We start from the raw sequence: 25,714 nt of genomic DNA, 5'->3' as shown, positions 1-25,714 counted from the left end.
TCTTACAGCGATCAACCTACTTTCTTTTCATGACCCAGCCCTTCTTGAATGACAAGCGTCACTGTTGTAAATTCACATAAGAATATCTCGCATATATTTTCGAAAGTGATGAGTAAAAAGGATTGTTTTGTACAAAACATCTCGTACCAAGAGTCCCTGGTAATGCAAATCTAAGCAAAATTATCACTATCGCTTCCATGTTTGAGTCTGGTTGTGGACATGTCTTCTGAGTGATATTAAACAAAAAACAGCGGGGTAATGGAAAAACGCATGAAATTGCCAAGCCTGACAGACGGATAATACATTGCAGTTTAACAAATTGGTTTGCAGGATTTTGGAACAGCGCATATGTATCAGCACTTCTGAAAATGTTCTCACAAACGCTGGAAATTTAGAGTTCCGCGGACGCGATCAAGCTCTCTACACGGTTCCGCGCCTCGGACATGTAAAAAGCGCGTAATACTGTCGTCTGTAGGAAGATAAGAACACAGCAGGCGACCCGGCAAAGCTGGCTGAACAAACAGTCGGCCTCCTTGTTGCGATAGCTGCACCAGCGAAAGTTGCCGTGTTGGCTTTGCCGCTTGTTCCTATCCACACCTGTACGCCTGGGTCTTGGGCCTTTTGCTTTGTGTACAGAGGCACGGCGATCGCTCTTGTGATTCTAGCCCGTGTCGCCTACGGCGCGTCGCCCGCAAATGTTGTCGCGCGTCGCTTGTCGCCTCGGAGCGAAACACGGGCGGTTATAAAAAGCAGCTACCGGTTGAAACAACATCGGAATTCCATGCGCCAACGCCGACACATCCGCGGCACACACCCGAATTGGATTTGCAAGTTTGCTTAGGCCCGGTGCCGCACTTGCCTCTTTTTGAGTGACAGAATGATCCCGAGGAAAAGCGCTTGTTATGAGTGAGAGGACTTTTGTTCGTCCCCGTCACGCCTAATCGCCTGCGCTCCAACAAGATGTTGTTTCACACTGTGAGGTGTGTTGCTGTTGTTGTTTCCATTGTACAGCCGTTCACACATATTTCTTTTCTTTGCGCGACGACCTATGATAAAACGCTGCATGCGCTGTATGTAATAATGTGCACGATGGGCTTTAAGTATTTCCATGAAAAGTCTGTTTTAAATTTGACTCCCAAACTCGAGTTGATACTTGCAACGAAATTCGCTTAATAGATAACATCGAAAAAATCGGTGAATATTTGTGTGAATAAAATATACAAACTTTCTTTTTAACTGAACCTATATTAAAGTAGATACTCCCGGTGAATCACACACATTAGTGTAGATTGTACAAAATGTTTCATTACTATCAACGAAGTTTAAAAAAAATAGGGGATTTTTCAAGGTTGCCTTTCAAACGGAACATGGTTTGAAACATTTAAAACGTGTGTTTCAAAGTATGCGACATTCGCAAGCTGTTTAAAAACAGTCAAAATTGTAAAGCATTTAGTGAGAACAGACCAAGGTGCAAACAAAAAGCGAATTCGTAAGATTAAAAATATGTTTGACAATTTAAAGTAAAACATGCAAACCATCTTAGAAATATTAAAAATTAAATGGTAAAGGAAAGTTACCAAAGTGAAAAGGCATATCAAAAGCAAGCAAGCATATGTAAACTTGTAAAATTTGTACCAGGCAAGCGATAATGACCAACATAGCGAAAACGTATCTTGCTTCATTCAATTTTTCAACGTCCATATATCAATGCAACTCGCATTCACTTAAAAACAGGAAACATGTTAACGCTTCATACGATTACCAGCGAGCCTTTAGCGCCGAAAACCACAGCCTATATGCGCGCAAGGCGGACCAGAGGAGGCGTGGATCCGCGATTTAGATTTTCGCTTATTTTCGCGACGCAATATTCATCAGCAAAGGGCGCCCGGGGACGTGAAGCGGCATGTCGGGCCGCGGCGTAACACCGGAGCAAGCAAGTTGAATTTTCGCGCTGGCCGAGCGCAGGGCTCGAAGGTTGCACTGTTAAAGCACAAATTGTATTGTAACGTTGACAAACGTTAAACACCGCTTTCAGCATTGCAATACAGTTTGTCGTTTAAAGAGAAAGTGGTCATATATATATTAGGTCGTACGCTGACTAATTCAGAAGTCCTTCTGACCAACGTTAACGGCAGACATGTCATAGTACACCGGAAGCCTTCAACGGGGCCAACCAAAATAGCCAAAATCCTTAATTGATCAAATAGTTTCGGTAAGCCACTCTCAAGCTTTCCGTGTACTATGACGTGACCACGTCCCCCATAAAATGTGTTTTTGCCCATTTTAACAGCGTAAATGCAACGCATTGGCGCACTAGCGAATATTAACTGCGGTGCTAGTACAAATTACCACATTTTAATCATTTCGTTTTAGCTTAAAGCGTCGCGCGGATCATCGTACCCTCGATAACGAGAGGTTTGGCCACTATAGCGATATAATGGCGTTTTATAACTTAGCGTAAATCATGACTTCTTTGTTATGCAGTTTTTGATTTGGACGTAGCATGTTTCCAACCTATAGAACGGAAAGCTGCTGTTCTTACGGATACTTTTTTACGTCACGTTTTGACGTAACTTTTTTGCCGTCACGTTATTACGCAAATTTGTGACGTCCTTTTAATATAGTTTAGTAACTTATTGACGTAACATGACAATCACCACAGCAAAATCCTGTAATAGCCAAATGGACTTTAGGCAGTTAACTTTCATTACAGGATTTTAGCTTCCCAGCAAGAAAAGACAAGAGAAAGCTTTTAATTTGTTCAAGCTTTAGTCAATTTCAAATAGAAATCTTTTAAAACCGACCAACGCACGGTCTAATTTCCAACGGTAACCTAATGAAGCCCACATTAAAATATTACCATATTTCTTTAGTAAAACGCCCAATTGACTGCCAAAGGACTTTTCATCGGGGAAACTCAGAAGCCCAAATACTAATGTTTCGAGCCCGGTACGCCGGCATATGGCGCTTTCACGCGGGAAAGCCGCAAACGCGAGCCCAAACACGCGATCGGAATCGATTTGTCGCCGGGGGCGGTCTAGGGGGGGGGGAGGCCGTAGTGGGGGGAGGGGGACCGCCAACAAGGGTCCCGATCAGAGGGCGCCGAAACACGCGACTCCCGATGCCGCCGACGCGATGTCTTTATGCGGTGGCTTTGCGCCGCCACGATTAGGCCTGATCAATAATGTAGCAGTCGCCGAGATCTGTTCGATTTGCACGCCGCGTCGCTGACGTCACGGCGACGGGACGGAAAGGAAAAATATCGCGAGTTTATTGCCACGAAAAAATCTGGCGGCGGCCGATTACCAGGGTTTCGCGCAGTTTGCCGCGCGCGGCGCTAAAGAGATGCCAGATGACTTTGGCGATTTTCTAGCCCTTGCGTATTAGGGATTGTTGTGCCCCACAGCATAATTAAATTTCTTGCGATATTTTAACCGCAATTTCTGTTACTTAAACTTCTGCGTAAATGCATTGTAAACCAGAACCGAACTGTGGTCTTCAATATTCGATTTATCGCAATTTGTCCTGTAACAGCTTTTTGCTACCTGAAGCGCTTTACTAAAAACATATACTATATTGTTGTTTACCCATCATACACAACCCTTTTCCGCAATTCACTTTGAGTATATTTTCGCTGAATCGTAAAGATTAGAAAAAAGATACCTTTCAGGAAAGCAGTTAACTACCATTATACACAACACTTTTTTCGCAATTACATCGTGGAACACCTATAACTTAAGTGTGACATGTTGCTGAAAAAAGACCTAATTAATAAACACTTTGCAAAAAACGTCAGCTTTTGTCTGTTTGCCACTAGGAATATATAAAGAATTTAAAAAAGTTATAGTTGTTTACTTCAAGTAAATCATATTTTCTTCTTTAAAATTTTATTTTGTGAATTAAAAAATGTACACACACCAATATCTATTTGAATTTAAAAATTTCACATTATACTGTCAAATTTATATTGCCGTGGTAAAATGCATTCTTCACGGTTGAGATTTCAAGTGGTTACACGATCTGCAAAGCGCCTTATTCGGCCATACTCGGTGCCGGGCAACCCATCGCGACAACAACAAAGGGCCGCCCGCGCCTTGGACGGGTTCCAGATCTTGACGTCACACTTTATCATCCCCAGATCGCCAACGGCGACGTTGCGTTTTCCTGTTACCAGTGACCAAAGGCTGCACATCGCTCTGTCTTTTCGTCCGGTTCCCACGGCTAACTTAAAAGCGGTCGGCTCTTTTTTATTGGCCTTTTTGATGGACTTTTGAGACCTTGAAAGTTTTTCAGTCTCAAATTCGGCCTGAAAAAGAGTTGCTTTTAAAAACGGTAGCTACTTGGTTTTCTTGCGTTTATCTCAATGTGTGATTAAATCGGAAAGCAGCTTTGGAAATCTGGGCGTCAATTTTAGGCCGTGGCTCTTTTTTTCGTGTCGGCTGGCCATCGTTTTGTCATGTTTTGGCGACGCTGACGCAGATAGAACGCTCCCCAACGTTGGCTGGCCTTCGTCAGCTCTCCTGTCGCCGCAGCATATCACGTGATCAATCATGTCGCCTCCGCTCTTTCCTTTTTCCTTCACTCTCTCGCATTCTCTCTTTTTCTTCTGAGAGCGATCCAGTGCCGACGCTGCTGTCCAATCGTCCGAGATAAGGTCGCCGCTCTTTTTTTGACAAAGTTCATCACTTGGGCGCCGCGGGGTCGCCCGGGGGTCAGCGCCCGAATCAGTCGCCGGCCACTTTTAAATACGGCGGTCCGTGTGTGGGAATGCCGGCAAAACGCACCGCGCCGAATTCCGCGTTCGGCTGTGGGCCGCCAATTCCCACTGGCATTGGTTGAGCTAGAGTTAATGGTTTACTGTTTCGGATTCTTTCTGTATTACGGCGTATACATACTTATACTTCCCGGATAGGACCGCTTCAAATATTTCGTTTTATTTTAGATTGCCATCTAAGAGAAAAAAATACCTTGAACTTTTTTTGTTTGTTGTGTCGAAAATGAATAGCGATTTTCGTAGTTCGCAGATGTCGTAATTTGTTTTACAAGCATTTCATGTGATTTTTTTAAAATAATTAACCCCGTTAAGATCAGCTGCTGCCGGCTGCCGTAACCCCGGCCTTTGAAATTGGCTAAGTCATACCACCACGCAAAAAATCCATAACGAACGAAATAGTTAATTGTCAGGGATTTCTATTGGCCTTAAACTTTACAGCAATAAAATATTTCATTTATGATTGCTTTTAAAACGTCTATAAAGGCATGAAGCGGCATTTGAGCAAAATGTATTATCTGAGTTCATCTCGCCAACTAGTTGAAACATGGCCAAGTTGACGCTAATAAACTCATATATGGTTAAAAAAAAATGGAGTAAAAGAAACTCGAGCAGCAACAAAAAGAGACATGTCGCCTACGATAAGATCTGACGTGTCAACTTTGTCTAGGCTGGGGAGTTATTTCGGTTTGATGTCGCTTAAAAAGTTATTACTCGTTACTGTCAATGCGGTTTGTAAGTACCCTTTTTATAGCCGATGTCTGTATCTGTCAAAGCATAAATCTGAATCGGACACGGCATAGGCTAATTATGGAGCAATAAAGCTTTAAACTATTTGTGTTTCGGCTAGTATGTTGATATGTAGACCAATATAAATATTGGTGTGTCCTATTTACTTTCTCATATGAAAGCATTGTATCGCAATCATTTCTTCGTAGATTAACCTATGAAGGGTGCGAACTTTTTAAACCACCTAAGGTGCCAAAACAAGGTTTTAGTATGTATTTTTGCAAGTTTACCAGTAGCAGAGTTAAGATCTCTAGCGACAACTAGCGGTATAATTACTTGAACTCAAAATATTATAAGTCTAAATCGAATATAAAAGTTCGATCACTATGCTCCACGACTGTTATGGTAAGCTTGTAGTGGACACATTAAATAAATACACTTGGAGTCCTTTGAATGGGCAAAGAGCCAATTAAAAAATACTGCACTAGAAACTGTAAAATAAATTTTCTCCCTGTTTAAATACTTACTGCGGATTTTTTATTATTTATTTTTTTTTTTTTTTGAATATTTTCATTTTTTTGGTAAATAACATTTTCGTTTTGAGATAACACCACTTTACTCGATGTAACGAAGTGAGTCCGTGATAATACAAAATACGATGGAAACAAACACACACTGTCAATTCAGCATTCACATAACAGCTTCGCCTTTCAAAAACCAAACTGACTCTTTGTTCCTACACTCTGCCTATAGTCCGCCGTATTCTAGCTTAAGTCTTTGCTTTGGGGGTTTTGGCCACAAGGCATTCATCGGGTTGAGAACCTTCCCACCAATTGTGCAGCGACTCCATCCTGTAATTTCCCAAAGGTCTGCCAGAAGGATAAGTCGAATTCCTCGCTTTGTAAATCTCCCAAAAAGGTTTCCGGTCGTCACGCGCAACGCCGTGCAGAGTCCTACAAAGCGCACAAAATCCCAGGTACTTTCCATAAGGGAAGTTACTGCTTGGATCCATTTTTCTCCAGGCCAAGTACTCCAAGTAGGCGGTGTCGTTTCGCTCCAAGTATCTCAAGTAGTTGACCAGCTGCTTCGGGCTTCGAAAGTCCTCGGCGAAGATGAAGGAGTGCGGCGGTGAGATGTCCTCATAGTCCTTCTTCCTGGCTCCGAAGACCACCGGAACGGCGCCGGAGGCCAGTCCGTTGATGTAGAACTTCTCTGTGACGTAGTCTCGGCAGTGGAGCGAGTTTTCGAACGACATGTAGAACTTGTAGCGCTCCACCATGCGGAAGAACTCGGGAGTATTTCGCTTGGGGGTCGGGCCGCTTTTCGCAAAGCAATTGCCGAATCGGTCCAGTTTTAAGCCTTAAAATAAAACAAGACGTAATAAAGAATATCAAAGCCCATACAGAAGTAGGTATTTTAAACGTTTCGATTAATTTTTTTTAACAAATCATTTTTCAGAAAAATAATAGAGGTATTTGAACGTTCAAAATGATACCTACTTCTGTATTAGGTTTGGTAATCTAATTACGTACACGGTTCAGAAAAAAGTAGCCCAAAACCGGTTCAGAAAGTTCCGGTTGGATTCCGGTTTGACTCCCTGGTAAAAACTAGAATTTCAGTTATTTTGCGAAAAACTTATTTTCTTACCGCTGGCAATTAGTTGGTTGGAGTACTCGATTCTTCGCTTAGTGTTCGATCCCCAGGCACAGTTGCTCACCAGCCAGACGGCCATCTTGCCTTTTCGCGTCATCAAAATCGACGCGTCACGCTCTACACCGTGCCACCCAGTGGTCACGAAGTTGACGACGCTGACGTTGGTAAACCAGCGCCAGACCGGATTGTAGAAGGTGGAGTCCCGCCTGGGTTATAGTTTTTTAGTTTTTTTTTATTACCTCCCTTGCATAAAAAAAAATCCCAATTTGCTAGTTTTAAAAAAGAAACGCAACTCGGTTTGTCTGTTGAAGACTTATAATGTGTATCTTAACTTGTTTTAATAGGATTAGATTACGCATTTCATTGTTAGAATTTAGGGCGTAAAATAGTCCAAGAAGAAATTAATGTTCGGCCCCAAAAAATATTATACCATTCTACTCTGCGGTGGGATTCAAACTCCCGATCTAAACGAGGCAAAACGGAAGGAATTGACGATGGGTGATTAACTGAATATCCCCCTTTCTCACATTTTGGGTTAATTTTTCAATGATTAGACAAGACATCAATTTTTGTTTATGGTATCCCCTACTTATAAGGTTTTCCGCAAGTTAAGTGTATTTACTTTTCAGCAGAAAGAGAGTGGCCCAAATAATAGATAAAAGATCATTATTTTATTAGATTCATTCTCTTTATTCTATTATTTGGGCCACTCTCTTTCTACTGAAGATTATAAACGGATCCGTGTTTTGTGTTCCTAAGTGTATTTACTTTTTGTAATATTAAAATCCTTATTTCTGATGTTGAAAATGAATAAAGACTTATTCGAAACGTTCAAAATGACACCTACTTCTGTATGGGCTTTGATATTCTTATTACGTCTTACTACAACCTCCAACCATTATGCTCCAAAACTTATTTCTTTAATTTTTATACAATATGTAATTAAATTGGTAACATCATTCAATCATAACAGTCTTTTATCCTGTGATTTTTAAATATGTAGTTTTAATTTGTACCTATGGAATTAGGCTTGTTCGGAATACGTTAGGTGCGAAAATAGTTCTAAAGTGAAAGTATTAATTTATAGAAAAAAACACATGACTCATACAATATAATATAACACATTAAAATAAATCTTGAAAGTAATTTTTGCGTTTAGTTTAAATGTCTATATGTTCCGACTAGTTTAAGTCAGGACTGTGGAGTCGGACTCGGACTCGGGACTCAGGACTCGGGATTCTGGACTCGACGGAGTCGGTTTTTCTTACTGGAGTAGGACTCAGGACTCGGTTAAAACCACGTAAAACTACCCGAGTGCCGAGTCCGACATGCGCATGCGCAGTACCAAATTTTGAAACTGATAATGCGGCAAACTGTAAGTTGTAATGGAGAAATAGCATATGAAGAAATATTTTTAACCATGTTTTAAGGGTGGATCAATTGTGACACCTATATAAGTAGATTGCTGAAGATCCACTTTAATTTAGTTTATACAGGATGTATAGTGTCTGAAGCCGGACTCGTACATTTGGCCAAAGTCGGACTCGGGTATCGGAATCGGACGCGGGTTCAACCGACTCCGCAGCCTTGGTTTCAACTTCGAAGCCCCAGCCTATACTCGTTATTCAGCTTATACCTTAACAATCTGTACGTTGCCTAAAATTTGGCATTTTTTTCATAAATTTGCTTATTTTTATGACAGGACTTCCAACCTGAAAGAAAAAGTCGCGTTAAAAAATCCTGGAGGGTAGCCCCTGTAGCGGCCCCTGGCTCCGTCCCCTGCTAAGGTGATAGAGGGACTCTCCATGGCCCACCACACCAGCAGTTGGTCTGGGCGTCTGTAGGAAAAACACAGGTCAGTAAACAATGTGATATATACTTTGTGAAACCAGCCGTTTGAGTGGAACAACGATAATTCCACATTATTTCGACCGGGATTAATATTATTGGTATTTTATTAGCCCACAATCACCCTCGATGCTTATTTAGGCGTTTCAGCTTAAGATATTAAAAAATCATAGATTTACGCACTTTATTCCACGAAATTAATCGAAGATCGCAGTTTAGTTATTTAAGTCATATATTCGATCATTGTTAATAAAAATGTTTTAAGAAGTAACTGCTGTATATGGTGGTTACCTTTTTTAAGAACCATTTGCTTCAACTAGCATTTTTTTATTTATTTTTTATTTTTTTATTTTTTCTATAGGCTAAAAATATCCGTTTAATAGACATTGTACGCCAATAAAAACATATTATACAAAAATAAGCAGAAGCAAGAGAGAAATGCAACCACTCAACACACAACGGTTTTTATTGCAATATAACCGCTATGTTATTGACAAATAAATCGATCTAAACGAGACGTTTCTGTGACTTGGCGTAGCGCGAAACCGACCCTTTAGTTTGTGCTAACAAACAAATGTGTTACCTCTTCTCGATACCGGGCAGGTTGCGCAGGACGCCGCTTTTCCAAGAGATCAGTATCGCGCCTGTGCTTGAATCCCACATCTAAATCCGACGGTGTCATAATTATTTTCTGGCTTTAGCCTAGTCTCACTAAAGTTATTTGAAAATTAACTCAAATCTCATTCTAATCATTTAAGCCAGTGGTTCTCAAACTTTAAAAAAAAAAATACGCAACCGTCCCCAAGCAATTTTTTTAATTGTTCACGGTCCCTTAAAAATATACCCAATAAACACAAAACAACCCGTTGTTTTAATGGTATCAATGGGACGGGTGCACTTGCTTCTTTGCTATATGTTCGATTATGTTAACCTCTAACGAATCACTTTATTTGAGTGAAGCAATCACGAACAGTTTTAAAACCGTGGCTCTACAGCCCACAGTGGCAGCGCAGCAAGCTGTAAAAACGTAATTCTCATTAGCACAACGCAACACTATTACGTTACAATGGACAATTCAACTTTAAGCGTGCAATAACGTGAATGAACAACTAACGATAATAATCAGCTTGGTTTGGAAAAGTAAGTTGCCTGAAAATTTTATTGCACAAAAAATTTTCTTTTTCGGGAGAGTCGTGTTGTTTTTTTGTTAGGTGCTTCGCCGTCCCAGAAAATTGTCTCGCGGATCCCAGTTTGAGAACCACTGATTTAAGCAAACATCGAGTTAAGCCCCAGTCCTTATCATTGCAATAGCAAGTCAAGTAAGTCATCAGCATCAAACATATTTTTAAATCATCAAACATATTATTTTTTTAAATTGGTTAATTTTTCGTATTTCGAAAACTATTTTGCATAAAAAACATCAAAAACAAACAAATTGACACAAAACGCATAAATTCACTGAAAGTCATTAATCAAAAGACTTAGAACAAAGGTCAAACACTGCCCTAAGTTTAAATCCATTTCAAACACTGAAAACAGGTAAACAGACCAAGAGATTGGTGTCCTTCTTTTGTGGGGGTCATTTTGAAGACATGGAATACGATAATCAGTCTAATTTAGTGAAGTCTACTTGGAATTTTATCGCGCAATGAGTAACGCGACCTTTTAGTCCCCAAATTTATCCTTTTTGGTAATTTTAGCTTATTATTGAATTGGTTTCGCATCTGACGACCGTTTTTTGTCTAAAATATTGTGATCGTATCTGAGTAAAATACCCAGTACCGGAGAGACCTATCCCAGTAATCAATAATTGCCTTATAAAAATCTTATTAACGAGTTCCCAAATAACACGTTCGAGGTTTAAGAAATATTACGTTGTTAAATGACCGGTTAACGTTTATGCTAAAATTGCTTGTAGAAAATAATGCGAGTCTAATCGCTCGTTGGAGGCGAACTTTAGTTTTTTAACATCTTTCTCAAAAACAATGAAGACTCACCTTGGTTTGCTTTTCATCTTTGATAATGCGGCAGTCGCCACAATGCGATTTGTCGAATATGATGGGCGGCATGAAGTCCGGGTTGTGGAGTACGATCGTCTGTAATCAATCAAGGCTTGCGTTTTAACGAACGTATTCACATTGGGGAAATTCGAAGGATTTATCGTTCACACCTATCTCTGTTATAATGGCATACTATACAGACGTCAGACGCGTTTATAAGGGTTGGTGGGCATTTGCCGATGCTACCTATTTCGGTGTTGTACTTTTGGGATCATGGCTCTTATAAACTAAAATTAACTTTCGCTCCCTAATTAGAATATATATGGCAATTTTATTGCCCTGAAGAAGATTGCCCGAATGAGTGTCCGAAAAAACAATTTTACACTTGAAACAATGCCTGGCAGCAACAGTATATATTTATTAATTAGAATAGTTAAAAAATGTGGCGCAAACAACCCTTATACGTTCGATCAGGGAATATAGTTAGTGAAAGTAAGCAGGGCGTCCAGTAAATTAATTGTTGCCGGTGCGGCGTTACGTAAAAATATAATAGTTTTTCCAAAAATATATCAAATTTTGGATGGCAAACAAAACTTTAGTTTGCTTTAAGCTATAGTTTCTCCATGATGTTATATAGTAATTTTGTGATTTCCGCTGCAAAAAAAACTGAACAACTCCGTTCGGAAATGACTCTACTTTTACTTTTGGGTTTTGCTTAATATAGTGGCGAGTGTACGCACCCATTAGTTATAATAGCTATGCGTTGCATTAAAAAAAAACATGCCAACAGTTCATGTTAAAAAATGTTATGAAATTTGTATTATTGAGTGTGCGAAAAAAGTTTAGAAGTTAGTCTTTTTAAACGAAAATATCAGAAGTTAGTTTTTTTAATTTTTTTTTTTCAAGTTACCATCCCACTACACACATACCAATCATATCATACCTTGTATCCTGGAGGCGCATTTTGCTTGTTGAATTTGCTGTTTCCGTTTCTTGTCTTGGAATCGTTTGTAGACTGTAAACTTGTCAGTCGCTTCTCTTCGAACTTTACTGCGTCTATAGCTTGGTTAAGCCTGGAGTCAGAAGGTGGGCTGTTGTATAAATCTGTGGAAAACCTGGCCACCAAAGAACCTGGAAACTGCTCGATGTTTTGTTCGTACAGAAATATCACCGAGACGGTCGCAAATACCACAATGAAAAGGCACAGCGTCTTCGCATTTGTGTGCGAAGCTATATACATTATTTGGGATTTTCTGGGGAAAATAATTGCTGCTTATTTTTGCTTAGCCTGCATAAAGGTAATTTCTTTGATAATTTGCGGCAAAGTCATAATAAAACCACGCGAGTGCGTGCGGATGATAAGCACCAGATTGCGATTATCAAGCTTTTGGGTCTTGATATATAGTTTTGCTTACTTAGTTTTAATAATTTGGAAACTATAAACTTGTAAAACTTTTTAGGTATACAAAACACGATGCAATATTTACTCTGAATTTAATATCTGTACTCGTACAAACGTAATCAGTCTCGTCATACAAACTATAGTTCAATTTTTATGAGTTAAAACTCGTTCTATCTGAAAAACAGAAAAATAAAAAAATGAAATTACTGGTACGCCAATTCGGGTGATGTTACTTTACATAAACGTAAAAAGGCTTTAAACATTTCTGAACAATGAAAGATGATTTAGTTATATAATTACAACGGTATCCGAATAAATTGCAATTGGCAGTTCTATTATTTTGGTTACAGCACACTTCCATTATTTCAATTGATATTATAACTTGACACCATAACTAAACCTCAAGGAAACAATTAACTATATAATGCAATTATCAGTTATCAGTAGGGCGAATATTTTTTGACTTGTCAAAAAAAGTCAAAATTTTGTCAAAATATACACGTTAGGTCAAAATTTGTCAAAAATTTGTAAAGTCAAAATCAAATAAAAATGCACATAAATCGTTTACAAAATTAAAAAAATATATAGTCAGCTTTTTGAAATTTGTCGTTCAGTTGTTTTGAAATTTATCGTTCAATTTTATCAAAACAATTTAGTTTTGATTTGTGTTCAAAGTCATTTTAACCGTAATTTATCTTTATTAGAGCAATATACGGTATAAAAAACGCGTGATTAATGTCGCCTAGCTCATTTAAATCAATGTATTTCTAACAGGTCAAAATTTTGTCAAAATAAATTATATTTAGGTTAAAATTTGTCAAAATTTTAATTTTTTAGGTAAAAATTTCCTATTGTTTAGGTCAAAAAATATTCGCCCTAGTTATCAGATTTGCTCACGAGCTTGCTGCCATGACTATTTGCAAAAAGTTCAAAAAGTTTCGTAGTAACACACAAGAATTTCCCGAGGCACAAAGCTTAAGAACCACTGGCTAAATACTGTAAAGACTAGTTTAGTTTGCTTGACTTAGAAGTTGTGGGTTTTGTCGTCATTCCGGGTTTATATGTGCGAGATATCCTGCTTTGCGTGGCTATTCAAATTTGGCACATATAATGTTTGGAGCCAGTTTTTCTCGCCATTGTAGCCTGACTGCAGTTGCTTCCGCTCAGACAGATGTTACCGTGAGAAACAGGCACCTCAGTTTTGTTCTCCTGCTGTTACATTGTTTCTATTGTCAAACTGCTGGTCTTGTTAATGTTGTTTTTATTGACTTAGTGCTTGTTTTGTTATCGTTTCACGTCCACATTGACTATGCAAATAGTTTTAAAATGGATCCATATGCTCAAAGAACAAAGTCACACTCTCGCTCGTCCATCACAAGGCAAGTGACTATGGATTTTGTTTTTTCGCGGACCGCAATGCAATTAAGGTTAAGTTACTGAACAACTAATTCAATGGCAGTATAATTACACAATTAAATTATCCTATAACTTTATTTCGTTTCTCATCTCTGCCTTGCAAACTTTTTACTCACTAATCGTGGTGTGTAGTGGATTCTTTGGAACTCTGTGACCCCGTCAACTCTGTCCATTCTATGAACAGCCTGCCGGCTGAATCGCTCATGCTGTCACTTTAATTTCCCGTCGCGTATTGTAATTTTGTTGGTCGTATGGCCGATTTCCTAAGTCGTGTTTTGTGTCGCGTTTTCTAACGAATTGGTAATTACTCACATCTGTCCGATGTAGGCTATATAAGAAATGTTGTAAATCGTTAATTTAGCAGTTCCACAGTTCACTTAACTGGAGTCAGATCGCTACGTACCGTACACGGAGGTAATTTATTGCATGTATCGTAAGTACCTGTGTAAGTACTGTTTGTTGTTTGTATATTTGCAATAAATATTCTTTCTTTGTGCATAAACCCACAAATTGTTGACGCACCTGACGTGGTATTGAACACGCATATACCTTCTGACTAACTAATATTCTAAAATAATTATAATTAACCTATTGTTTTGAACTACATCTATTTTTAACCTACGTTTTTGTACCTATTTTTAGTCTTATTTACCGTGTGCTATTCTTAAAATCGTTATGTCGAAGAATAACTTTTCCGTTTTGTTTTCAAAGGTTTCAAGCAAATTTAAAGCTTGCAACGTCAAAACTTCAACGCGTATAGCTGCCATGCTATGTAATATAAGGGAAGGTAATGTTTTTTCCGAAACCAATGGGAAATAATTCGAAATTTTCCATCTCTAAGCTACGGCGTCCGCAAATAGGCTCCTTTTCTAAACCTGTTTTTCCTTTCTCTAAAGACAGTTTAACAGAAAATGATGTTTCAATGCCATTGGTTCCAGTTGTTCTACCGATTGCAGTGCCAATCTCGTTGCAGTTTGACAACGACCAACCAAATTCAACTTTCGAAGTCGCTTCTTCGTCGTTTTGCAACACGGCAAAACCTTTAAATGTTCCGGTAAAATCTTTGCAGCCTGTTGCAGCAACGCCCAGCAGCAAACTTTCAACTGGAATTGCGACGCCTCGTCAACCACGCGAGTTTATTGCATCTACTACGTACGAAACACCTATGACATTATGCAACTCTACGTCAAACTCTATTCGAAAGGTACTTTTAACCTATCTTTTTCACCTTTCTCTTTACATAATCTTAACAGACAGGAATTCTTGTCGATCGATTGATGATTTTAAGTATCTCGATGACTGGTATCGTCCGCCTGACCTAACAGCTTGCAAGCAAATCTTGCGGATCTGTTGCGAAGGAAACAGCACTTTCCTACGACGTTTACACCTGATGATAACATAGTAAGCTTTCATAACTTTACTTTACCTTATCTATCTACGGCCTCTTACTATTCTAACCTTGACTATTCTAATCTTCTCTTCCTCTTATTCTCAGCTTTTTGCTAGTTTTCTTGATAGACGTTTTGTTAACGTTTTTGGGTAATTTTTAGCGCCTATGGCTTAAGGTTATCACTAACGCAGGGATGAGCCTTGCAAAATCAAATTAAATTTCATTAATAGGCTCAAGTAGGATGGCAGCTATAGTTTATTCGCCATGTTTTTCGCGCTATGCTTTGTCAGTTATTGATACATGCCTTGTTTACCTTTTTACGCACCACGCCTGTTTTTCTCTCTAAGCCGCCGCCATTGTAAGTATGTTGTTGCGTAATTATGCGCACGTTTTAATGTTGACAAATCGGTCGAACAATGCAGATTTAAAACCGCTTATGAGATAACTAAATTTACGGCATAGCTGTTCAGTCAGTTGCAAAATTACGTCTCTTTTTGTTAAGTTAAAGGTGAAACTTTACGTAGGAGAATATTCTTCTCTCGTAAACTAATCTCTAAGCCTATAAACAGATATATTTATCTCTCACACTTACAGAAGTTGTGCCTTCTAAAGTGCCATTTCCGTTTGCAGCTAACCTGCAGTCTGGTCCTATATGGTTTACGGTGTTTGATCAGAGATATCACACCTAAAATAACCTGACCGTTTTGTTTGAATTCCGGGCATAGTTCCCGATGTTTTCAAGGCCACGTGATGCCGTGAAGCCTTTTTACCTTACTGACGGCTGAGGTACCGTCACATGTCCATTTGGGTTACAGGCTTGCATAGTGTAACTTTTTAGTTTAACCTTTACGCCAAGGTTAAAATGTCTGTCATTTAGGAATTACTTTTAAAATGGACAAGGCGTTAATTTTGTTTTCGAGTTTCAGAGTTTAGCACCTTAACTTCCATGATTTCGGTATTCTAGAACGATAGATTCTAGGCATTTGACTGACGTTTTTTGTCTTTCTACATTAAAATTACGATTTTTACGGCTCTATTTCTGCATTGTAGGCTACTTTTTGGTGCATTCGCATGTTGTTAATCGCCGGCGTAAGTATTTTTACACAGATCGTTCAGAAACAGAGTACCAGCTCGATTACGGAGGGATTCTCGAACACTATAAGGAGCAGTTCAGTTTCAGCTCTTTGACCACCAACGCGCTTTGTACGAAGCGAGCTTTTCATCGCCGGACAACAGTCATCTACGCCTTGACGGTCCGCCACCGTTCCTGACTTGTGCTACAAGGAGCCGGCCGACAAGGAGGACACCTTTATCGAATGAACAATTTTTGACATGCAGGAGAAACACCACGAAGATGAAGTTTCTCCAGACCTCTTGTCTTAAAGGCAGGGAGAGCGAATTGTAGTGGATTCTTTGGAACTCTGTGACCCCGTCAACTCTGTCCATTCTATGAACAGCCTGCCGGCTGAATCGCTCATGCTGTCACTTTAATTTCCCGTCGCGTATTGTAATTTTGTTGGTCGTATGGCCGATTTCCTAAGTCGTGTTTTGTGTCGCGTTTTCTAACGAATTGGTAATTACTCACATCTGTCCGATGTAGGCTATATAAGAAATGTTGTAAATCGTTAATTTAGCAGTTCCACTGTTCACTTAGCTGGAGTCAGATCGCTACGTACCGTACACGGAGGTAATTTATTGCATGTATCGTAAGTACCTGTGTAAGTACTGTTTGTTGTTTGTATATTTGCAATAAATATTCTTTCTTTGTGCATAAACCCACAGGTGCAACAATAGTAAGATTTGCGATACTGGATAGCAAAAGCTTTCGAAATCATTAAGTTGTGAATAACTGCGGCAATTATTGAAAGGGTACGTACTGTACGACGTATATTATGTGTGACTGTTTAATTTCTTGTCATATCGCCACAGACCACCTGCGCAGTCGTCGCGGACCACCACCAATGGTCCTCGGACCACAGTTTGGGAAACCCTGTTCTATTCAAACAGTATTTTATACGGAATATAAAACATTATAACATGTTTGATCCGTAGGATATATATAGGTAAAATGTTTCTCGGTTTTATTGTGATCACTTAAGTAACTGCAACCCCGACTCTTCAAAGCATCCAAAAACGTGCTATCATAGCAATGTTTCTATGTTTGTGCTATTACTCCAGTTGGCTGAGTTACTAAATCAATTATGTCTTGCCTGTTTTATTTGCATATGTTCAATTTGTCGTATCTGAAGTTACTTTAAGTAGGTGTGTCAGCTTTTTTTTTTTTTTTTTTTTTTTTTTTTTTTTTTTTTTTTTTTTTTTTTTTTTTTTTTTTTTTTTTTTTTAAGTCTGCAAAGCTGAAACAAAATTATTAATTTACGAAAATCATTAGGAATCACACTTATTTGTGCCTTTGATGCTTTTGTGCGAGAATGGTAATTACTATACACAGGTGATTTTTTACACATTTTCAGGAACTAACAGTTTGACGCCCAACTTCTGTTGTTACCGATGGTTCAAGGGCATCGCAGCATTAATATATCACATTTATTTGAATAAAAAATCCATATCCAGGGTAGCCCACATACATTAAGCCAGGGGTACTCCAACTTAGAGAAAAAGCAAATCACTGTTTTGTACATTTTTAAATTTAAATAGTTTAGTTTTAAACCTATATTTTAATTAAAGTGCCAGTCCGGTGCGAAGGAAGAAAATATAAACACTGAAAAATCAGACAGTGCTTAAAAATTCACAAATAGCGAGTATAAGGGTTTTCTCCAATGAAGTTTCTCACTCCATTGGACAGATTAGATTTCACTGAAGCATCGCAATTTGGTTGATCCACCAATTTCCGTTAGATGTCACTAGTAACTTGTGCAGTGGTTCCCAACATTTTTTAGCCGTGCTCACCTCTTGGCTTTGACTGTCGCTGCGTACCACTTGGCTTCAAAGAAACCAATTTTCTCTATTAAACTTGTGTTTATTTAAGCTTAATTATGAATCAAAAACCTTGCCCCAAATATAAGGCGATAATTTCACATTACAGGTCAATTCAATGTTGCAAAGATAAGATAACAAAATATTAGCTGTTTATTTGTTGCTACAAATTCGACAGCAGAGAAGGATCAACTAAGAACAATAAAATGTCTGACCCTGAAGGAAGAAATTCAGGTTACAACAAAATCTATACGAAACACGGTAGATAAATATAAGCCAGGCAAAATGCAAACAATTCTGACAGAACATTTAATACAAAAATGTAAAAAAATAATATTTTGCAGGAATATAAGAATTTAACCCAATGGGTATCTCAATAGCATAGTGCCGAACGAACGGGTCACGTGATAGGTAAAAATTGTGAAGAGAGAATATAGCTTACGGAAGCCGCAATAAGAAAACAAGTTAGCGTGAATTTTCTATAAATCCAGAAAGGACGCCGAAGCTACCCGCGTACCACCTTAAAATTATCGCATACCACATCGGTTTACGAGTACAACGCAGCAGCACTGTGATAAAGGGCGCAGAGTGAGCCACTGAGTTCTTTGAGATCTATGAATTCACTGATTCTGTATAGATACTTTGGAGCATAATGCTGTTGGAGGTTGTAGTAGGACGTTGTAAGCATATCAAAGCCCATACAGAAGTCTATAGACATCATTTTACGTTTCGAATAACTATTTTTTTTATTTTCAACATCTACTTCCGTATATGCTTTGATATTCTTACTACGTATATATAGGTTCTGTTTTCAGGGTACCAATTGTCGCGTTTGTTACAAAAGAAAAGGCTTCTGTGGTTTACCTTTTTCACCCTCCCAATTGTAGATTTTCTTGCAAAGTGCCACACCCCGTTAGGACAAGGAACCATTTGAACTATAGCATCGGGGCGATTTTTTAAACCCAAGATTTTTACATTGCCCTCCTGTTTGTCATTTTTATGTTCAATTCAGTAAGAAAATAAAAAGCATATAAAAACACTACTTATCTTTTGCTTTTCTAACAACTAACTTATTAAAAAGCATGTTTACTTGTGGAAGAACTGTTTCAAAAATACCATGTATTTATCTGTGTTGCCACAATTTGAACATCTGTTTAACCAATTATACCGTTTTGTTTGAAATTCAACAAGTAATTTGTTTAAAGTAATAATCAGAAAATTTCGGCAGAAAGCTGGATCGTTCAAGACTAAAATCAAATTTCCGTCTCGCAGTTGGCTTTCTACAACATCTTACTTCTTTTTTATAGCGACCTCTTTTTCAAACTGAACACAAGGTCATGCCTCATATTTTTTCAACTATTTTACCCTATACTAAAGGCAAAAAACTTTCTCGCATCGCGCTTCACGCAAATAATATTTATTCTTCTTTGGAGCAAGTTTCTCATACCAAATGGCCGTGAGGATGCAGGCCGGTCCACCCCCACAACAATAAGCTGTGTGAAACTATACTGGCTTAAAGGGTTGTTCAAATAACTTGTTCAACGACTCATCGAAGTCCTTTTTTGTTCAACAGGGGCGTGACGTAATACAATGACGTCATAAGTGACGTGGCACACAACTTTTTTGCATTGCAACATTTGCTAGCTAAGTTGGAGCTTTCTTTAGTTTGTTAACAACAAGTTGTGAACAATGGTCATTATGACGTCAAAAACTGTAAGTGAAAACTATTTGTAGCATGGAACTCTCTAAAATTACACTTTCTCCAACCTAATCTGTATAATCTTTTCTCTGATGTATTCCGTCTTTTATGATAAAAATATAAATACAAGAGTATAAGAAATATGTGACTATTATATTTTGTGTGTGCGCACGCCTTGTTGTAAATTAAAAGGTTTGCCAATTTGAAACCAAACAAACTATTTTTTTCGCGCCTCGCGCGTTGCTACTTTTTTATTATAAATTAGACTTATTTTCAATTGCATAAAAAAACTTAGGTACTACCCTGATGAGGAGTGCTTAAAAGCCACGCGTTTCTATAACAAAATTGTTAGCAGAAATTTATTAGGGCCCGCCGAGAACTTGCTATGTTTGGTTTGGCCAGCGACTAGCAAAAGGTTGCCCTTGATCTCTAGATGAACATTTGAAATCAATCGATAAGCAAAGGATGCAGCTGTATATGCTGGTACATTGCTGAATATCAGCTTCTACTTCGGCCACTCATTGGTCAGGTAGATTCCGCAACCGCCGGAAGCTTGTGCGTTACAATCGCATATTGAAAATCGTATATCTTTAGAAAAGCATTTCATAGATGCATCTATGTAGTTTTTTCGGAAAAGTGGTGTAACTGTTCGTTTGTCACGACAAATGCAAAAGAATTTTCCAACGAATACTGTTTAATATATTATTGAGTCAGTTGACCCTAAAAGAAAGTAATACATAATATAGGAGATTTATATATAAACAAACTATATTTTAAATTAGGCAGAAATTGCTGTCGATCTTGAAAAATGGAAGCAACCGCCTTTTATCAATACTTTTTTCATTTTTAAACTTCCGAACTACGATCACACGCGTTACATTTTAGTTACATTTTAGGAGTATTGCGACTGTGTTTCCTAATATTGAGCATATTTAGGGGCAATTCAATTTCACCTTTTGTGCGAAACTTTATTGAGACTTAACACCGCCTGGATAAATTCCCGCGGGCGCGTATGCAACTCAATAAGCCGTATACAGGTTATATCAACTTCGCCAAAAATTCCGTTACAATTTCAATCCGCGGGAAGAAGCGCCCGGCGCCAGAGCACCCCTATATGACGTCACAGTTAACCCGCTTATCCGATTCGGAAAAGCCTCGGCGTGATTGCTGTTCAACGGGACGACGATGGCTTTGGTCAGTCTCAACGAGCCGTCATTTCATTTGGGCGACTTAAGAAGCTTCCCGATTCGCCTGTAGTGCTACCAGAGTGATCCGAGCGATCAATGACGGACACATGTCGCTCTATACAGGAACAAACCACCCGATGGATTACGTGAAGGGTCCTGGCTGCCTTAGCTATAGGCAACCTGATTTTACGACCGTTTTATGAACCAGAAAGGGCGCTGTTTAATTAAATAGCCATTTTTCAAGCTTTGAGAAAAGAGGAGACAATTTGGCGCGCGGTTTTGAATGATTTTCTCTAAACTGTCATTTTTGTGTTTAACTGTGATCGACCAGCGAAGCATTAAGTTTCCTAAACTGTAGGATACTGTTGACTTTAAAATGCCAATTGACTGAAAAGTACACGTTTAAAATGGTAGTTGAAAACGATGAGTTTGGCGTCCAGTTTTAAATTTTTCTCACCAACATTTTTGTGTAAAACAGAGCTCTTTCAGCACTAATTTTTTTTTTATAGTTTTAGAAAATATCCAGTTTAGCCGTATTAAAAGGTAAGCTTAGAGAAAACAATACAGTTTGACTTTGAGTTTACTTCAGAGTTACTTCAAGATAGCTAGGAGCCACATAGCTTGAAATTTTGTTAGGATGCGGTTGACAGATTTTTGGGTTGTTGTTCAGCCTAGTTCTGCACGTAACAACATGCAAAAGTGTTAAAGCTGTAAAAGTGAAAGGGTCAAACTAAGCTTAAATGTACTGGTACAACACACTACAATAGTTAAGGTCAATTTAGGTACAGCAAATGGATCCGATTATGACTTTCAGTTTCAGATAGGTCTGTAACATTGTAGAATATTTTGTTGGAATATTAGCGTCTGAAATCTCGTTACAGTGATAATCAGCAAGGCGCTTTTTTAATCCAGGCATGGCAATTGTAAGCTGTTTGTCAATAATAGAATTGTCTTGCACCTGATTTCACACAGCCTCAATTACAGCCCACGTAACTGCAATATGTACGAAGTGCGTTCAGTTGTAGCCTACATACATTCGAGTTTGGCTTAAACAAGAATTTTTAAAGGGGACAACAGATCAGATAAGTAGAATCAATATTGCTAAGCAGTAATTCTTATTATGTTCCTTTAAAACAGTTGGGGCGAAAGAATACATTAGCAGAGTTTTTAAAATGCGAGTTTGTTTAATTTAGCAAGATCTTTTATAATCGAAAGCTAACCCTTAATTAAATCGTCAGAATCGCTTTGAAATGCCGATGCCAGTGCCGTCTAGTTCAATCGAACTCGATTGGAAATATGGTAACCTTAGCAGAACCCAGGGTAAATAATGTACGGTACTTTACAATTACATCATAGGGTGGACGGCTGCAAAGTATATGAGTGGGTGAGTGGGTCAGTTAAAAGAATCGCGTTGATTGTTTGGTTTCAATACGACGCAGATGACAAAGCGTTACCTGATACTTGTCCACATTAGAGCATTGTGCGAAGTCTTTTGAAGCCTCAGAGAATAAAAAAAAAACATAATTGCTTTCAGCAGTGTATCCAGTCGCTCGTTTGTTACAAAATAGTCAGTTGTCGCTGGTACAATGTACGGTCAATAGTCAGGTCAGCAAAACCAAAATTAATCACTGGAACCATGGGACATAACCTGGTAAATAGAACATTTCTTAAACGGTACAGCGTATCACTACGCCGTTCCGGCTTACTTTCACCGTTTTGACATTGAGTGCTTCCGAAAGTGGCAACGTTTAAAGCGATTTAGAATGTATTTTAGCCTCATTCAATTAGTATAGCTGAGTTATTGTCTTACTTGTACAACAGTGGTGCGTTGTAACTTACAAATATGCGTAAATAGACTACGGAGGTATGCAACAAGTATTTAACAGTTGCTTCAAAAGTTAATTCAGCCTGTTTGGCTCCAAAGTGTATTAAGTACAGAAAAACGTTTTCGTGTTCGTTTTGTGCATGGTGGTATTATTGAAACCTCGGCATGCTAAATCCTCAACAACTTTTTTAGTTTGTTATTGATTAAAATACTGGTGGTAAAGATTACCTTCGTATGGCAGTTAAGATAAATGCTCTGTATATAGTTACAATATGAAGAGAGAATAGTTTACGCATGGAGCCCAGCAGCCCAGCAAATCAGTCAACTGATTTTACAGCCCGTAATAAAAGCTAGCGAATGATGCATTTAGCGCAAGACTGTTTTCACATCGTATTTTCGATAAGGAATTTTTTTGTAAATTTTGTATCAACAACAAAAATTACTGTTGGAAAATAAAGTTCTCTCAGTAAACACTGGTGAAACATAGTATTCGAAGATCTTTAATACGAAAAATACACCAAAGTCTACCTTACTTGTCTGTCATCTGTTTTGCGTATACAGCGCTGTTGCATTGACACATTGATTCGATTCGCAAAACGGCGCCGTTAAACTAGCAAGTTCAAAGAAATTCGGTGAAAATCATGTTGGGTTTCTCAACAACAGCGTTCACGCTGTAGATTGCCTTACACTTGCGCTACAGATTCTCCAAGTTAAGTCAATTTACATTTTTTTTAGTAAATGGTAATTAGTATTTTATAAATCGATTGCGCTTTAGACACATCCAATGTCGCATTTATCCCAGTTAATTAATTAACGTCATGAAAAAATCAATAAACCAAATGTTCTTAAATTTAAGTCTGTGACCAAATTGGAGGATCAACGCCTTTTATGTACGAGAGGCCACACCTTTTTCATTGCGTTTTATTAAAAAATTATTGACAGATTTAGCTTTTGAGTATTTTGTATCAATAAACCAATTTAGTTTGAGAGTAAATAGTCTACCGTGATTTTTATTGTTCTTTCTTTGTGTCAAAATTTATGTAGTCCGCCGCTATTTTCAGAAAAAAAACGGGGTTTCAAAGTAAAACAATAAAAAAGGACTATGCTGCTCTAAATGCTATACTGCCGCCTTTGTCAAAAAAGTTGCACTCTCCCTGACAATGCAGCTTTCACTGAGACGTGTGGCTTTGTGAACGGTGATTTATTAAATTATTAGCGATTTATTTTTAATATCCAATTTGGTTTGTCACGATGGCCGCGCCGCGAGGCTTCAGTCATTCCAAGCCGCGCACACAAAACGAAATCGCTTCCGATAGAGAGCAATTGTAAAGGTCGTCGTTTTTGGAGCTCACCTACAGGTCAAATTGTATTGATGAGTCGCGGCCTTTTGTTGTGCTCTGGCGAACGCGACGCCCGATCTTAAGGCCGGCATTGCCGCAAAATCGAAAACTCCACCGCAAACGGGAGAATTGAGCAAGGGGCGCGCGTGGCTCCTTTGAAAGATAGTGCCAGGGACCTTTAAACGCTGCCAAGAGGAATTGCTGTCTGTCCGACCAGGTGCTGAAATAAGCGCTACGTGAGGATTTAAGTCTTGCGGTGCAAGTTGAATTCTAAAGACAGGAAGAGTATTACGAAAAAGCACATTTCAAATTATTTATTGGAAAATTGTTGTGTGGTTGCAGCTTTGGTATAAAATGCTGACTGCAAAACCTAAGCCAGTAATGTCACTTGACGTAAAACTTCGCCGCATTACAAGCGAAAATAGCCATTTGGGTGGTGTATGGCAGAAATTTTGGCGTATGATTTCGGAAAATAAAATTTTGTAAAAATATTTTTTGGAATATTTTACGGCAACAAATTATAGAATGCCGTCGGGTTAGGGTCCAGATTTCTCACGTTTTGGATAAAAGCGTCATGGGTCGTCGAAAAAAAGAGGTTTCTTAGGTTCTTTAGGAAGAGCCTGATTTTGCAGTACTTTGCAATGTTGCACCATTGCTTTGACAATTGCTTCTATTTAAATCGTGCTAAACAAGTTTTGAAGAGAACATTTGCTTTGCTAAGTCTTAGCTGCAACATCGGTATCCTTCAGAGAGGCTTAACGAAATCAATTGAGCAATTCAATGTTTAGTTTCAGTGTCCTGGTTGAAAATGAGAAATATACATTTACGAGTTTTCAAAATTGCGATAGAAGTATACCAATAAGCGGAACGTCAGCGTTCTTGCGGTGAAAGTTGATATAGTTATTTACAATCGTATTATATTACTTTTACTGATACACATTGTGATGATTCGAGTGGTTTTATGTTTACTCAAGCACTATCTTACTTCAGAATGTTTTAGGGTTGTTTTCACAGAAAAAAAAAACGTTTTAATTTTTCGAATGTTAATATTCGAGCCTGGCACCTGCAATAAAAGTAAGATAGGGGCAGGTATAAATTTTTAAACTCTGGTTGCAAATCAAAATTGACATTTTTTAGTTTTCAAAACGGCGATATCAACAGAACAACTTTCTTAGGCGAAAAATTTCGACATGAAAATTACTTATTTTGCATCGTTAACTTTCTTGTAAAGTTGTTTCTTAAACCACATAAACCTTTGTAATGTAAATGCCTTTTCGAGTTTCATGGTAACGCCAAGGTGTGCTTAAAACCAACCAAGGTGGCTTGTCAGTGAGCTGTCTACTAATCGCGCAATACGCAATATCCGCTGTCAATTATTTATCTCTCGTTGGTGCCGGATGTTGGTTCCCTGCGGCGAAATCAGTAAGATTAAGAAAATCTGCTCTTCTGCAACTCGTGAGCCACTTGCAAGGTAGTAGACATACAATAAACACTTAAAAATTTCTGTTTTACGTGTACAG

At 38.4% G+C, this 25,714-nt stretch overlaps 1 protein-coding gene across 1 annotated transcript; it reads right to left on the bottom strand.

The window, feature by feature from the left end:
* Window positions 1-4,360: 4,360 nt before the first annotated feature.
* LOC146167029 (uncharacterized) lies at window positions 4,361-12,241 on the bottom strand. Its single transcript, XM_083385254.1, has 7 exons — window positions 11,945-12,241; window positions 10,999-11,097; window positions 9,585-9,664; window positions 8,866-8,991; window positions 7,148-7,359; window positions 6,282-6,859; window positions 4,361-4,738 (listed from the first exon to the last, which is right to left on the bottom strand). Exons 1-7 carry the CDS (start codon window positions 12,239-12,241, stop codon window positions 4,361-4,363), a joined length of 1,770 nt encoding a protein of 589 aa, XP_083241380.1.
* Window positions 12,242-25,714: the final 13,473 nt, after the last annotated feature.

The sequence above is a fragment of the Ascidiella aspersa genome, chromosome 1 (genome assembly GCF_963924565.1).
Source record: "Ascidiella aspersa chromosome 1, kaAscAspe10.2, whole genome shotgun sequence".
NCBI classification, from domain to species: domain Eukaryota; kingdom Metazoa; phylum Chordata; class Ascidiacea; order Phlebobranchia; family Ascidiidae; genus Ascidiella; species Ascidiella aspersa.
This window is presented reverse-complemented; position numbering and strand designations above follow the sequence as displayed.

Coding starts and splice junctions, on each gene's coding strand:
- LOC146167029 (XM_083385254.1), bottom strand. CDS start 12,241: ATGTATATAGCTTCGCACACAAATGCGAAGACGCTGTGCCTTTTCATT. Junction 6,860..7,147: donor CAACCAACTAATTGCCAGCG/GTAAGAAAATAA, acceptor TTTTATTTTAAG/GCTTAAAACTGGACCGATTC. Junction 4,739..6,281: donor TTGTGGCCAAAACCCCCAAA/GCAAAGACTTAA, acceptor CGTATTTAAAAG/TGGCCGGCGACTGATTCGGG.